The 14,346-nt window shown below is 35.4% G+C and overlaps 1 protein-coding gene across 2 annotated transcripts in view; it reads right to left on the bottom strand.

The window, feature by feature from the left end:
• The window catches only part of CADPS2 (calcium dependent secretion activator 2), a 299,634-nt gene that overhangs the window by 36,387 nt on the left and 248,901 nt on the right, over window positions 1–14,346 (bottom strand). Inside the window, exons 21-25 of one of the 2 annotated variants that reach the window (XM_050324385.1) lie at window positions 14,080–14,221; window positions 13,831–13,950; window positions 5,723–5,878; window positions 3,844–3,991; window positions 239–313 (exon numbers count right to left, since the gene is read on the bottom strand). In XM_050324385.1, the coding sequence (XP_050180342.1) occupies window positions 239–313; window positions 3,844–3,991; window positions 5,723–5,878; window positions 13,831–13,950; window positions 14,080–14,221 (641 nt within the window). The remainder of the gene's footprint in view (window positions 1–238; window positions 314–3,843; window positions 3,992–5,722; window positions 5,879–13,830; window positions 13,951–14,079; window positions 14,222–14,346) is intronic. The other variant, XM_050324387.1, reaches the window with a different exon arrangement.

Raw genomic sequence — 14,346 nt, 5'->3', positions numbered from 1 at the left:
CTATAACAGAAATACAACATACAAACTTATCTGAATAGCAGGTTGCACAGAAATTGTTTACTTAATGCAAAAATTTAATTTTGTAAATTCAGTATTATTTGCACAACTATTATTTAAAAATCATGCTGTTGTCCCCCAAAATCTCTCTGTGTATAGAAAAACTGTGTGATATTTAAAGACATCTCTAAAGTTCAACAATTTCCTGCTTTATTATAAATTAAAATGTAAACAGTTTTACCTTTGAAACAAGAAGTGAAATAATTTCTTTAACAGTTTCTTCAATCAAGTCATCTATTTTTGAATGGTATTGTTGCTGTATTTCAAAATATAAAGAAGCATTAGCATGTATATAAACACACACTTTTGTCATAAGTCAGAAATGTGCAAAGCTGATAACCCTGCCAGATCAGATCTACTTAAAATTATTATTTTAAACATCAGAAGAACAAACCCTTGAAAATGATCCACCCAATCAACACTTTCTTACATTCTATGTTGAAAATTTTCCCATGTACACTGTTGAGTTAAGCAGCTAATGGGGTTATTATTTAGATGAATTGAGTTCTTATACTTATTCAGGCAAAGGAATGTGAAGGATACTTTTTGTCTTCCCCTATATAATTAAGGTGGCCATGTATTTTTTTCTAAAGGGTTAGTTTAGCTGGAGAAGTAAAAAGACTAGAATAAGATTTAATTAATACAGCATTTCATGTCTGACAACTTTCATTCATAAGTTATTTTAAATGTCCTCTAGAAATAAAATGAGCTCCAATTGTTCATCCTAAAAGAGCCTTTCTGTTAGCACAGTGAGCCGCAGTTTATACAAATCTTACAATATGCTCAAGCAAGGGCAAAATTAAAATTTCATCAACAAAGCAGAATAGATGGTAACAAATTAATAGGCCAGGGAAGGCATAATAAAACAGACTTCATTTGCTTCTTCATAAAGAAGGTGCCTTTAAGTAAATGCTTTTAAAATAAATCCGAAAGAGTTTTTAGATAATGCTACAGAGTTCCCTCCTGAAATTAACAGGAACTAGGGATCCTATTCTGTCAAGGAGGCACATCAATTTAAACAGTAATTCTTCCTTTCGAAACATTTATCTGACAGCAAAGATTGTCCCCAATAGCCACTTCACAGAAAATGTGACTTGTAAAGACTAACCCTATCTTCATAGTTCAAGGCTACTTGGAACAGCTAACAGCATAATGCTCAGAGTAAAAGTACTGAGGTCAGTGTAAACATTAGCGTAACTTAGCAGCTGCCAGCTGAATAGCTTTTAGCGTTCTAAGTTTTTAAAGGTTGTTTTTATTCTGCCTCAGAATTGCCATACAAACCAAAACATTAAATCTGATCTACTTAATATATTTAGGAATAATTTTCTCAATAGCACAGATACAAAACCTGGATCTGAGTTAAGAGACAAGAAAACTAGGAGTTGTGTTTGCCCACATATATGTGTCTGCTACAGGTACCAACAACAAATACATCAATTTTTGGTTTTAATTTTTTCTTAAAGGTTAAAAAACTTCGGAAATGTGAATGCAGAACTCAGACAAACATCAGCAAACATATTGGAGCAGTGAAAGAGTATATTAGAAATTAATCAGAGAACTTTCTACATTTTCAGATATATTATATTCCAACCATACTAATGTCTTGACCAATATAATATTGTCTTGATCTGCTAAGGACTCAAATCACCCCAAACTGCCTATGACATCTGTTGCTTACACAGTCTTCAGAAGGCAATGGTTTCCTTCTTTCTGAAAACAGTAAGCAATTATTAGCCCACTGATGAATGCCAAAATTATACACATTCCTATGATCCAGGAAAAATCAGCTGTCCCTTCCAGAAAGTGTCTGTAGCTTTACCTCCATAGTACGTTAAATTAATTGACCTATGTATGTAAGATCAGTTCCTGTATTCTTTTTCTGGTATTTTTTATCTTTTTTCTTGGGGTTTTTTTTTTCCCCTCACCACAAAACAAGTATAATTTTGTAGAAATGGAATATAATCAGTAACTTCACTTCTGACCATGGAGAAAAAAGACAGAGTCAAGTTACTCAAAAAACACTAGCTTCTAAAAATGCAACATTTGCTTAAAATAATTTTTTAATTACTTGAATCTGATTTTTTTCATGATTTATTTTGAAAATCATGAGATCAGAAATCAGATCTTAACCCACTCCTCCCCCATGCCAATTTATACTAAAACAGCCACCCTCAGCAAAACAAGACTTCAAACTCCTCTTGGAAGATAATTTGACTCCAGAATAAAGGCTTTAAGAAGATGGCTGAACTTTGAGCAGACTGGCCTACAGTGCAGGAAACATCATCCAGAGCAGTCAAGAGGAGACTCTGTGGAGAATGAGGCTATACCATCTGTCTTCTGGAGGTTGTTATAGAGGTACTGGTATTGCCTGTCCCCAAAGAAGGCTGTGCACATGTGTGTTTGCAGTTTACTGCTTGTACACTGTATGAAAGATGAAGGGGCAGCATCAGCCTCATACAAAGAGTTGTTAGTTGAGGTTACTTCTGATGAGCCTCACTGAGAGGTGAAAGAGTCTAAAACTTTGTGACCTGGTAGGAAGGACACTGGGTCTGAAAAGCAGCAGAGTGAAGAATTCATCTAGAATCATCTTAGAGGCTGAACAAGAAAAGAACCAAAAAGACAGATCAGTCTGTTGCAAAGGCAGACTGTAAGGGATTTCTGAGGGCCTGGCTAAAAAATTAACATGAAAAGTAATATTACCATTTAAAATAAAAAGTGGCTGTTAGTATTCAATGAAAAAACGTAAATTAAAAAACAATGAAGAGACACTTACCCATTGACTAGCAAACTGGTTCACATCACAGGAAACCAAAAGGAAAAATAAAGATGACAGGGTATAACAGGAAAATGATGAATGTCTCATTGAATTAAGAAAAAAAAAGGATAATTACATATAATACGCTAACTTTGAAAGATCAATGAAATGAGAAGCACAGTACAGAAATGCAAAAATCAAATGAAAAAATATGACCAAATAATGTAAATGTGTGTCTAAAGCAGACATACATTTTTGTTGACAAATTCTGAATTTTTTTTTCTCTCTCTCCAAAAGCAAATTAAATAAATTATAAGCCAAATTACACTGATGACACATCAGCACAGAGAGAGCACTTTTAATTTTATGCTGGTGGTCCTTCCAGTCTATATAGGGTATCCTTTCATTTCACGGGTTATTCCTGCTGAGAATGACAACATGGGAAGGACAGTAGCCACTGAAGTCTGTATCCTTTGAAAACACATCAGTGCTCCAGTGTGGAGTATCTATAGTCCTGGCAGCAGACTAGTGCCAAAATGGTCCCTGTCCTTGGAGACCAAATAAAAGAATCCCATTAAATTACCTGATTATTTCTTTCCTCTATTTTCAGGATATTCACTGGCATGAATGCTGGGTCTAAGAGCCATTTAAAACCAAACTTTCCTCATTTGAAACCTGGCTGCAAAGGACAGTATTTTGGCTATATTCTACTATTGCAAACGAGTCCTGAAGCAGACCCTTTCTCTATTGCAACCCAAGAGAAATTCCTGGAGGGGCTGTGAGCCAAGAAATGCTCTGAATGTTCAACAGACCCACAGCTCAAAGGAAATAAACTACAGAAGCACTCTGTCTCTTTGGTGGGTGCTGAGGTGTTGTGTCTTGCATGATGCCTATAGGGAACAGTTGACGTGTGCTTCTGTACATGGCTATGTGGTACTTTAGTTTGAAATGACTCTTCTAAGGACTGTCTGCAGTCTGAGATGTTTCAGATCAACTGAACATAGGAATTAAACATTAAAAATTCCACTTACCTCTTGCCCCCCATCCAGTATGCAGAGTTTAGCTGTCTGTTTTTTAGCATCAACTAAGACGTTAAACATTGTACACAGAGAAGAAGGGATACGCAAGTCTGTTGATTTGTTTGTCTTTTGCAGTTTGAGTTCAAACGCAATTCTTGTTCTGTATATTAAAATAAAATTTGCAGTATGAGTGCCTGTCATAATTCTGAGCAACCACTGTGCAAATGTGTAAACCTTACTAAACATGTTGGCTTAACAATGTACATGCACATGAGAACATTTTAGAATTAAAATTCGCTAAGTGCAGAATATCTGCCCATTCAATAAACAATTGCATTGGTGGCAATCTCAAGGTTCTGTAGGGTTTCGGTGAATTCGGTTGAACAATAAAAGTATTATCTTCTTGCCTACTAGATAATAATATATTTCCTTGTATGATGAATAAAACAATTTTAAGCAATGAAAACGTCCCACAATTTTCCAGCTTTTCTACCCTAAAATGCAGTTCATCAATCAAATACTTGCTTCTAAGAAATATAATGAAAAACATTCTCTTCTGGCTTTAATACAAAAGAGAATTTTAGAAAATAAGTTTATTATTAAGAAATTATTATTATTTATATTAAAAGTGAAGACATATGCAGAGACATGTAATACAAACCCCCTATTTTCTTCTCAGTGCAAATAAGGAACAATGTCATTTAAATATATTATAAATCAGCATATATAAATATAAATGTATTGTTTTATTCCCACCCTTATTTTTAAATGTGGGTACCAGATATTGACACAATATTTTTAGAAAATTGGAAAAGAAGAATCCTATTTCTGTTTTAAAAATTCTTAAAATCATATTAATATCACAAGAAGAGTTAGAATAGCTTCATTTTTCTGAGTTGCTACTGTCTAATCTTTATTACCTGTTGTACAGTATCTTTGACCACACTACAACATAATTAGTGTATTAAGACTAACATGTTATGAATTAAGTTTAAAATATTAATGTATTTTATATATTGATACTAGGATCATTGGGTATTACTAATTAAACCATTTATTTCCAACAGAATCTTCTTAATGACTTATGAAATCAAGCAGCAAAGGTATTGAGATTGATATCACAGACCAAAAAACAATCCATAAGGAATGTTTTTTGTAATGCCTCTCTGATAATCATTCTGTTCCCAGCTTTTGGTTGTGACCTGGTAGTGAGCCATTTTTAGCCTACTTTGTGTATGCCACTAAAATACACATAGTCAAATCTGTATGATCCAAAGTTTTAGATAATGGCAATGTGTTGCATTTAGATACAGCTCAAGAAAACATGACACTGCATTTTCTGTAATTTTTGGAAACTTAGCGCTATAAAACTTACTTGAATTTGTTGTTTATTGTTTATTTATTTGTTGTTTACTGTTTTTGTTTAATGTGCAAATGCAGAAATGATGTAAACTCTTTAGTTTGTAATATATTTCTTAAAGACAGCACTCTAAAATTGACAAATATAGTAATATTATTAACAGAATATAAAGAATAATGTAGTAAGAAGGGGATGGAAATCTGCAAAAAGAAAAATTTCTTCTTGCAGAATTCTGACATCTGTTAATATTTGCCACAAGTATCGAATAGAAAAAAATATTTGCTTTATTCTCATCCAAGGGTCTATTCATAACACACGTAGAAATTAGAAATTCTCCTTGGTATTTCTTATATGTTGCCAAATTACTGATTGCCAGATGCTGGGAAATACACACAAGTTATGATCTCTTTAGAGTTGCCCTGATTCCTATGACAGGACTCTGGTACAGATATACCTCTGCAAGCCAGTAAGGTTGTTCCTGTGCTCATTTTCAAACCTTTCCCACATTTTAATTGATCATTTCAACTGTACCTTTTAACACAGGCTTCTATCATGTCAGTGGCCATGAGTTTAAGTCTCTGCTCTAAATGGTGGGCAAATTCTGGTTCTGGCCAGTGAAGATCAAAAACAAACATCTGCAGAGCATCGAGTTTCCAGAAAAGATCTTCTGATGTAGCTGATCCATTGCTATAAGAAACAAAACAAAACAAAGCCCCCAAGAAACAGAAGATAAATTTATTGATGTCCATCCCAGTTGCCACAGAATTATGTAATAATTAGGTAATAAGATTTCCTTATCACACCACCTTCTTCCTTCATTTCCCTGTACTTTTAGCACAGTTGATCTTATTTAAAAAATGTAAAAATAGTAATGGAAAACTTAAAATAATTTGTATTAGGGTGAAAAAAGTAAAATTTTTCTTATCTGTTAGCTGAGAAATATGGCAGGCTAGGGAAGTATATGGGAAGTTGGGGAACATGGGAAACAAAGTAGCTCAAAGTTTAGATCAAGACAGGAAGAACATAGGGTACAGGAATTATTATTAGTAAGGATCTTTTCAAAACACTGAAGACTGCACATATCTTTTCTTGCCTTCATAACTCTGGTAGACAAGTCTACCAAAGAAATGAGGATGCTAGTAGTAATATTATAAAAGATACCCAGACACATAGTCCCTTGATAAATGCTCATTAATTCTAACTGAGGGAATAACATTGGATCCATGTGGAAGAAAAAAAGAAAACAGAAACTATTTCAAGAAATTCGTGTGCATACAAAACCAGGGCATTAATATGGTTCTTATGTCATCTCAGATTGCATATATAATTCTAAAACTCTTCTTCCACCTTGGACAGATTGATAAATTTAAAGAGAATTGCTTGTGACAAAATACAACAATATGGCTAATTTTAGCGGTAACTACAGTTACACTTCTGCTATCAATGCAGATAATTTACATTTTAATGATGCATTGCACTGCAGTGCCTGGCTTAGTTTCAGATTACTGCACACTACGCAGTATGGAATTCCAGGATACTAGTGACACAAGTAACCAAACTCCACCTGACAGTCCCAATTCAGATTCAAGTAGTTTAAATACATCAGTACTGCCATTTTGTTTCTTCTACCTCATGACAAAAAAACTGAATTACCAAAATGTTAGGTGACCCCATCTCTCACGGAAGAAATCAGTGAGTGCTGAGTATACTAACAAAAGCAGGGTCTGATTCAAAACCAAATGAAAAACCAGAAAGGACCTCTAATATCTGACTGCCTAATGCACCCCTCAGACAGAAAATAGCACCACCATTGGTTCACACCAGGTTAGATGAGGCAGCGGGCAGTGAAGTGAAGCAAAGCATAGCTCATGTTCAGGGTTCTGAAGCGGCATCATGGATGCAGCAGGAGCACTGCTTTGGTCTCACAGCATCCACCACCTTCCAGATCCACCCGCCTGCCCCTTGCCCCACTGCCTTAACACAACCACGACTTCAGAGCCACCACTGTCTTCTGCAATGTTGCCTCAGTTCCCAATGGGGCTGCCGGGGCAGGTGAAGGGGACAGCCAGTAAGGGCTGGGCAGCAGGACAAGCTGGGAGCAGGAGTGCCCGCCTGAGAGAAAGGCTGGCTCTGAGTGGCCAACTCTGGCTTTAGTTTTAAATGGCGCAGGTTTTGACATCTTCACGATGCATAGAATGATATGCTAGAGTTTCAGGTACAATTTTTAGTTTAGGTTTTTTTGATATCATGCATTTTTCCCCACTTATTTTAAACAGGAATTGTTAATTTTACATTGCATCATGCTCCTGAAAGAAAACAGCAGAAACAGGAAAAAGGCCCATGGGACTGCTAAGGCTACATCTTTTACATGGATATTACCTGTTAAGGTTGAACCTGAACAGGGACCATCACTTTATACATCACTAAGTTTAATTAAGGAATAAAAGAGAAAAAACCCCAAAAAACTTCTGGAAGATTTATAATCCTGTTGGACTGTTTCTTAAGTTATATGACAAGCAAATATTGAAGATGTCATTACACCTGCTGTGTACACTGGCAGTAAATGAAGCTGTAGATGCTATGTTATACACATTAACTAATTCAGAAGTGACTAAGTCAATTTTTGAGATGATTGGGATAAAAGAATAAGACAAATCATATAGGGACAGAAATGGGAACAATGTAGATATTACAGTTGGTAAAACCACATATTTTCTAGAAAACAAGCCATACTTTCTCAAGAAACAGAACTGTTTTCATGATCAGATAATACAATTTAACCGCTTTTTATTTCTTCCATACTTTTTTTTTTCTTTTTCACCTAATGGAATTCCAAAGGAAATTCTTTAGGACTCAGGAGGACTAATGTATTCATAATAACATAAATGTATTCTTATGCACGTTTACTCTCTAGTAGCCACTTAATTTGTTTCATTACACTACCAAACAAAGTTTTGCAATTATAATGATGTAATAACAGATACAGGTTCATGGAAGACTAATTCATTCTGTGAGAAACACTCATTCATTCATTCTCTTTTCCTATCATTTTTATCTCCCATTCTTCAATTTTTAATTCAGCATTGTCCAATGACACTTATATTTGACTAACATATTAAAAAAAGATGGGGAGGAAAAATAAAGTGCTACAACAGAAACTGTTTGTTTCTGGTTCACATATCCAGACACTAATGTCTAATTTATTTGTTAATTGCTGCAGAATAAGAGCTAAACTCAGATTTTAGCTCCTCCTGGTAGCAGGAGAAATTCCTGCATTCAAATCATTCCTGAATCTATATTCATAATGTCTGAACCAATTTTTTTTTCTTATTATGAAGGGACAGGACACTTGGACATTCTTGGCTATTGAAAGTTTTTATTTGAATGTGTATGGTAAAGCCAATTCAGTCTAATGAATCGAATAATATTGCTCTACCAGGAAACTGAACTGATACTCTTTCATTAAAAACTACATTTATTAGTTATCTATGATTTTAAAATTAAGCATAAATTCCACTACTTTGCTGGTCAAAACTTAAGCTTTCAAATACTATCTAGTTGTCCATTCTTATTAACTAGATCCTGGCAGTAAGAAAAGTTTACCAATGATTAAAAGAGGCAAATATTATGCCCATCCTGGTAAATTCCCATTTTTTCCTTTAACTTTGTGTTTGGTCACACTTTGACTGGGAGAGTGGATGAAGTATCTCCAGAGGTCCGCTTTAACCTAAATTATTATATGGCTTTATGCCTTGCATCATACTGAACACAGCAAAAAAAAGATCCAAGACATAATGTTTCTCCAGGAAATATCATATCAAATCTGGGAGATGCATGCAGCCTTCTAAGTAATTCAGTTATCCACTGACCGCTGTCAGGCAGCTTCCCACTAAGCTTGCCAAGTACCTGAGAAGTAGCAATTAATCAAACACTCCACTAATAAAGCAGACTTCCCAGAAAATATGCACACACATGGGTCCAGAGTAGATGTAGAATAAATATTTTTTTGCCTAGATATGAAACTGCACAGGGTGGCTTGGGATATCAAAGTATAGAAGAAATATTAAATATCTAAACCCACTATCCATCAACCTCAAGATTCAAAAGCAGCTGTCTTTGATCCTTCTAGAATTTACCAAAGGGTAGTGATGGTAATTTCATAAATTACCAAATCTACCATTTTTTAAGGCTACTACTGAGATATTACTCTTTAGTGTTTTGTGAGGACTGTTTACACAACAGGGCACCAGCTCTACATCCTTTGTGAGCCCCTAGATTGTGAGCTCCAGATTTACATTCTGTATGCTGCCTCAAGATGTATATTCAAGGCTCAGAAGGTCACTTGAAAATTTCTTCAACGGAAAAGGATTTTCAATAATTTCAGTCAGTTGCACTTAGCCCCATTTCTCTACTTTCTACCAGCAGAATGAACAGAAGGATGAAGCAAAACTTTTGCAAGTATCTTGCAACTCAAGTAAAGTTCCTCAAAGACACTAGGGATAGAGTTACCCCATGATTTCTCTTAGTTTAAGAGTGTAGCCACCTAAGGATCAAGCAATCAAAACATGTTTCTTGAGTCTTCTTTCTTACTGCATATTAATATTTTTGGAAGAAAAAAATAATTACCTGACAATATACATTTATCTTCCAGAATGCTCAATAGGAACTAGCCATATTCAAAACTTCTACAGAAAGTATATCAGCCAGATTTCACTATTCCATCAGTCCTATGGCTGTACTTCTAAATAAAATCCATCCTTGAAAGATGCAGACCATGGCCTCCTACCACTTTACTGGAGGTAAGCACTGTGACAGGAATGTATGTGGCACTACAGACAAAAGCCCTCAAAACAGAAATGAAACGTGGCCACGTGACTCCTTCAGCATGCATAAACACACAGAGAGGTCCAGCATGAGAGCTCAGACACATTCAGACCAGCTCCCTTCATATCACAATCAGGGCATTGTGACTGCTCCAGCTGGTCTCTTCTGGTCATTGGTCACTCATAGCTGAGCCATAGCAGGAAGAATATAACTGACACATGTCCTTTGATGCTGCCTGGCAGAAGACAAGACAGGACTATTCTCCTACAAACATACATCTTATTCCACGTTTCCTCAGCCTTGAGTTTTCCTAAAGCTGATGTTCAAGACTGGCACCAGATTGCAACAGACAATCTGTATCTACAGCATTTCTGGTCACTGAAACTATGTCATGTCTGCACTGAAAATAATAATATATAAATTAAACATAAACAATTAAAATCACCTACAAGTCTAACTTAAAAGCTAGGTTCAGAACAGTCAGAGACATTAGATTTAAAATATGAAGGGCAATTTAAAGTACTACATTTGAATTAATTAATAAGTAAGGAAAAAATCCCTCATTTTGGCTGATTAGAAGCTTTCACAGAATATTCAAACTTTTTTGCTCTTTAAGGTTATCTTCAGCCAAATGGAATAGTAATCCACACTGCTCTGCATGTCTAGTTAAGGTGTCCTATGAGTTGTCCTCTCCTGAGACTAATCAAGAGAAACAGACTACTACTCATAACAATTTTCCGTTTTCATATCTTGCTTTCCAATGCCCAAAAAATAACTGAAAATGAGGTGATCTTTCTAAATGATGTTATAAGCAGTGTATATTTACTGCTACAAAACATGTGATCAAGGGGAGAAAAGGGAACAGTTAATTAAAAAATATAAATAATCTCTGCCAGTAATGTTCCAAAGAATTGTAGCAACTTTCAAATGAAAGGAGGAAAAATCTATTTTCATCAAAAAAGCACACAAAGGGATGCCTAATTGTGAATGTATTTGCACTTCTTTCTCTTCACCAAAGTTCTTAGGTAGGCACATTACAGCTCTATTGAATATGAAGGTATTTAAACATGAACTCAGGAGCATGAACATGAATGTTAGTAAAGTTAGTAAAGTTTGAAGAATATTAAATCTCTTCCTATGACAGACAGAACAAACACAGGACTTCGATAAACCCTTAACTATAATTGACCCTTAACACAATTGGCTCACAGACTGCTTTTTCTCAATCTTTTTGATTGTAGATTCTTCACTCTGTAATTCAAATTTATAATGAATAATTGTCCAAACTCATCACTTTCAAAGAGAAAGAGGGAAGTCCAGCAGAACTTTGTGATATACATAGCCATCTTCTTGCCAAAGCATCATTATGGCCAAGATGAGTGAGTATGGTGAACTGGAAAAGAAAGACTTGGGGAGTTAGTGAAGAGAAGGAGCCACCTGTGATGACTGACAAAGCAGAGCCTGGGCTCCTGAACTTAGAAGCTAGTCCATTTAAGCTGTGTGTTCATCACATTGAAAGGGAAACTTGTAAGGAAACACTAGGTTTTGCTTAACAGGTATTGGAGCATAGGTGTCTTCTATAATCTCCTTGTTGAAGAATTTAACTATAGGAAGAAGCTTTGTTCCCCCTAAAACAGATGGGATGGGAGAAGTGGGCAGAGAAATAAAACTCTTCTCCTTTCTTTCACATTGAAAGTAAAAGTGAAAGTAAACCACTTCTGCTGGAAGGTGAAACAGCAGGAAAAAAGAAACTCTTTAGTATAGAAGGAGGAACAACTGACTTGCAGTGTCTCTGCTTTTTGATTTGATCCAAATATATGGCAATTCTGAGAAGTTACTTGGCTCTTCAGTAGGATGTAGGTAAGCTGATTCTTAAAACACTGCCTGAATATCAGACTATTACAAAGGTAACTTAATGCTATGTTCAATCAAGATTGTCAATTCATACATGTCTTGTGAAATCTAACATCAAAGCTCCATGTTTATGGAAAAACAACAGGGAGACGCTCCTACATCAGAGCCAGCATGTTCTTGAATGCTGTGTGGGGTGGCTGAAAGGAAACAATGACCTTACAAAGGTCACACTGCATTGGGGACACTACTCATCCCCATTCCTTCTGTAAAAAAGCAGAATGACAGGTACTGCTGGCAAGTGGTTACAGCATATGTCAACCTCACTCTTCACCAAATGCTATGAAAACTTCACTGATTAGTCTGGGATTTTATGCACACTTTGTCATACATACCATAAAACTAAATACCAGAAAATGTGCAAGGAGGATAACTCCAAAGCTTAATTTCACTATACTAGCACGTATTTTGACAACACAGTCTAGGAATTTATTGCTGCACCAAACTTTTCATTTTAGAAAGATCTATCACTACATTCCTCCAATCAGAATCTGTATTTATTATATATAATTATAAATTCAATATTCAAATAGATGAATATGAATCAACTATTAACTCTGAAAGCCATTTGTGAAAAAAAAAAGTGAACCTTGAAAACACGGGGTAAAGAAAGGAATTTGAGTTGCAGAAGACTGATTAGTTTGTATTGAAAGAGCTGAAATGACTTGCGTAACAGGAGAAACTTAGCATTAATATAGTAAACACAAAAGGTACCACAGCTGAGGATTAAGAGGAATTTTGTCAATTTTTAGGGGAATTTACAGCAGAACAACAATCAGAATAAATCCTTTGTACAAGGATTCACATGGAAAAGATGAGGGATAATGCGTTTGAGTTACTTTGGGGGAAATTCTGACTGGAAACAACAGGAAAATTTTTCACAATGAGGACAATCTTCCATTGTAATAATCCCTCTGAGGGGAAGTGGTGGATTCCCCTACATTGGAAATTTTTATGATTCAGCTGGACAGGGTGCTGGACTAATCTAGACCGTGAATTTTGGAAAGGCCGGGCAAGATGATCCTTGAGGTCCTTTTCAATACAGTATTCTATGATTCTATGAACTCTGGTAGAAAAAGATCTAGTGCTTGTTAGGAGCATTTAAGTCTGTCATAAAACTTGGGAAGACAACATTTGGTTTGAAATAATATTATCAAACTCAAGCTTTGTGTCTAGAATATGTGTTTTTTGAAGTCTTTCACAACTTTTTCTAAAATAAGGTTCTTGAGCCTTTCTCTAACATACATGAATGTGTCATCACACAAAAATCTGATCTGTAACTACGGGAATACTCCCACAGAACAGAGAATGTATATTCTGCTTTATTTTCTTTTATTTTTAAGAAGAGATCACTGAAACATCGGGGAGAAATCAGAAAGAAATATGCTTTTTGTTTTTTAAAACAGACAAAGAAATGGATGTACTTCTATTCTGGGTACTTATTAACATTTTAATATTTTCCTGTAAAATGGACATTTAATCTAAAAACAATATTTGCAATCAATGATTTTCAGAGCCAATATACAATGAATTAACCTAACCCATGCAAAAATATAATGGGCTGCCTCATTTTACAAAACCATGATCTAAAATCAATTATCCCAAAGATTCCCCATTGCTTATTAATTCAGAAGAGTCATAAGGTTGTTTAGAATATTAAACATCATTCATACTATGACAGACCTTTGCCAAGTTGATTTTGTGTTATCAGGTTTAAAACCGCTACATTTTAATGCACTAGAAAGCGCAACTCACTAACAGTCCATGCTTGGCTCACTCCCAAGAAACAATAATTTCCAACTAAGAGATGATAAACACCATGCAATCCAAGTACAGCTGCACAGAACACTAGCAAGGCCATGCAGAGCTGACATACAGTCAGAAGGTTATTGAAGAATACACACGTGGATTCATACAAAGAAGTCATCCAGGTTGGTGTAGTAAAGCTAGGTATTTGTGGAAGATTAAGAGGCAAACTTGGAACTTTTGGAAGAGCTACATTAGGAAGACTGTTGGTGATGCTCCTGTGAAGAAATAAACAATGTAGGAATACAGTAAAAAATAGAATATTTAGAGGACAATGGGGGAGAACCCCTTAGTAGACAGCAAACGATATGCAGGTGCTTTGTTCAGATTTTGTAAAAAGTACTTACTTGACAGGTTGCCATGACTCTTGTTCAAGACCTCTGTGAATGGACTGGGCAATTGATGATTCCATGAGGTCGATGTAGCGGACGACCATGGGAACAAAAATTTCTTGCAAGTGCTTGTGAAACTTTCCATTGCACAGAAATGCTTTAAAAACAAACAAACAACAAATACCTTCCTTGCTTTATTTTGTTATAGGAATAAATATATCTTAAAATGTTTTAGTACACAAAAGCTAAGAATAAGATCCAGCTTTTGTAAGAAATACAGTT

The sequence above is a fragment of the Myiozetetes cayanensis genome, unplaced genomic scaffold, assembly GCF_022539395.1.
Source record: "Myiozetetes cayanensis isolate MyiCay16 unplaced genomic scaffold, myiCay2020 scf3, whole genome shotgun sequence".
Classification (NCBI taxonomy): Eukaryota; Metazoa; Chordata; class Aves; order Passeriformes; family Tyrannidae; genus Myiozetetes; species Myiozetetes cayanensis.
Note: the sequence above shows the minus strand (reverse complement) of the source record. Positions and strands in the feature narration are given on the sequence as shown.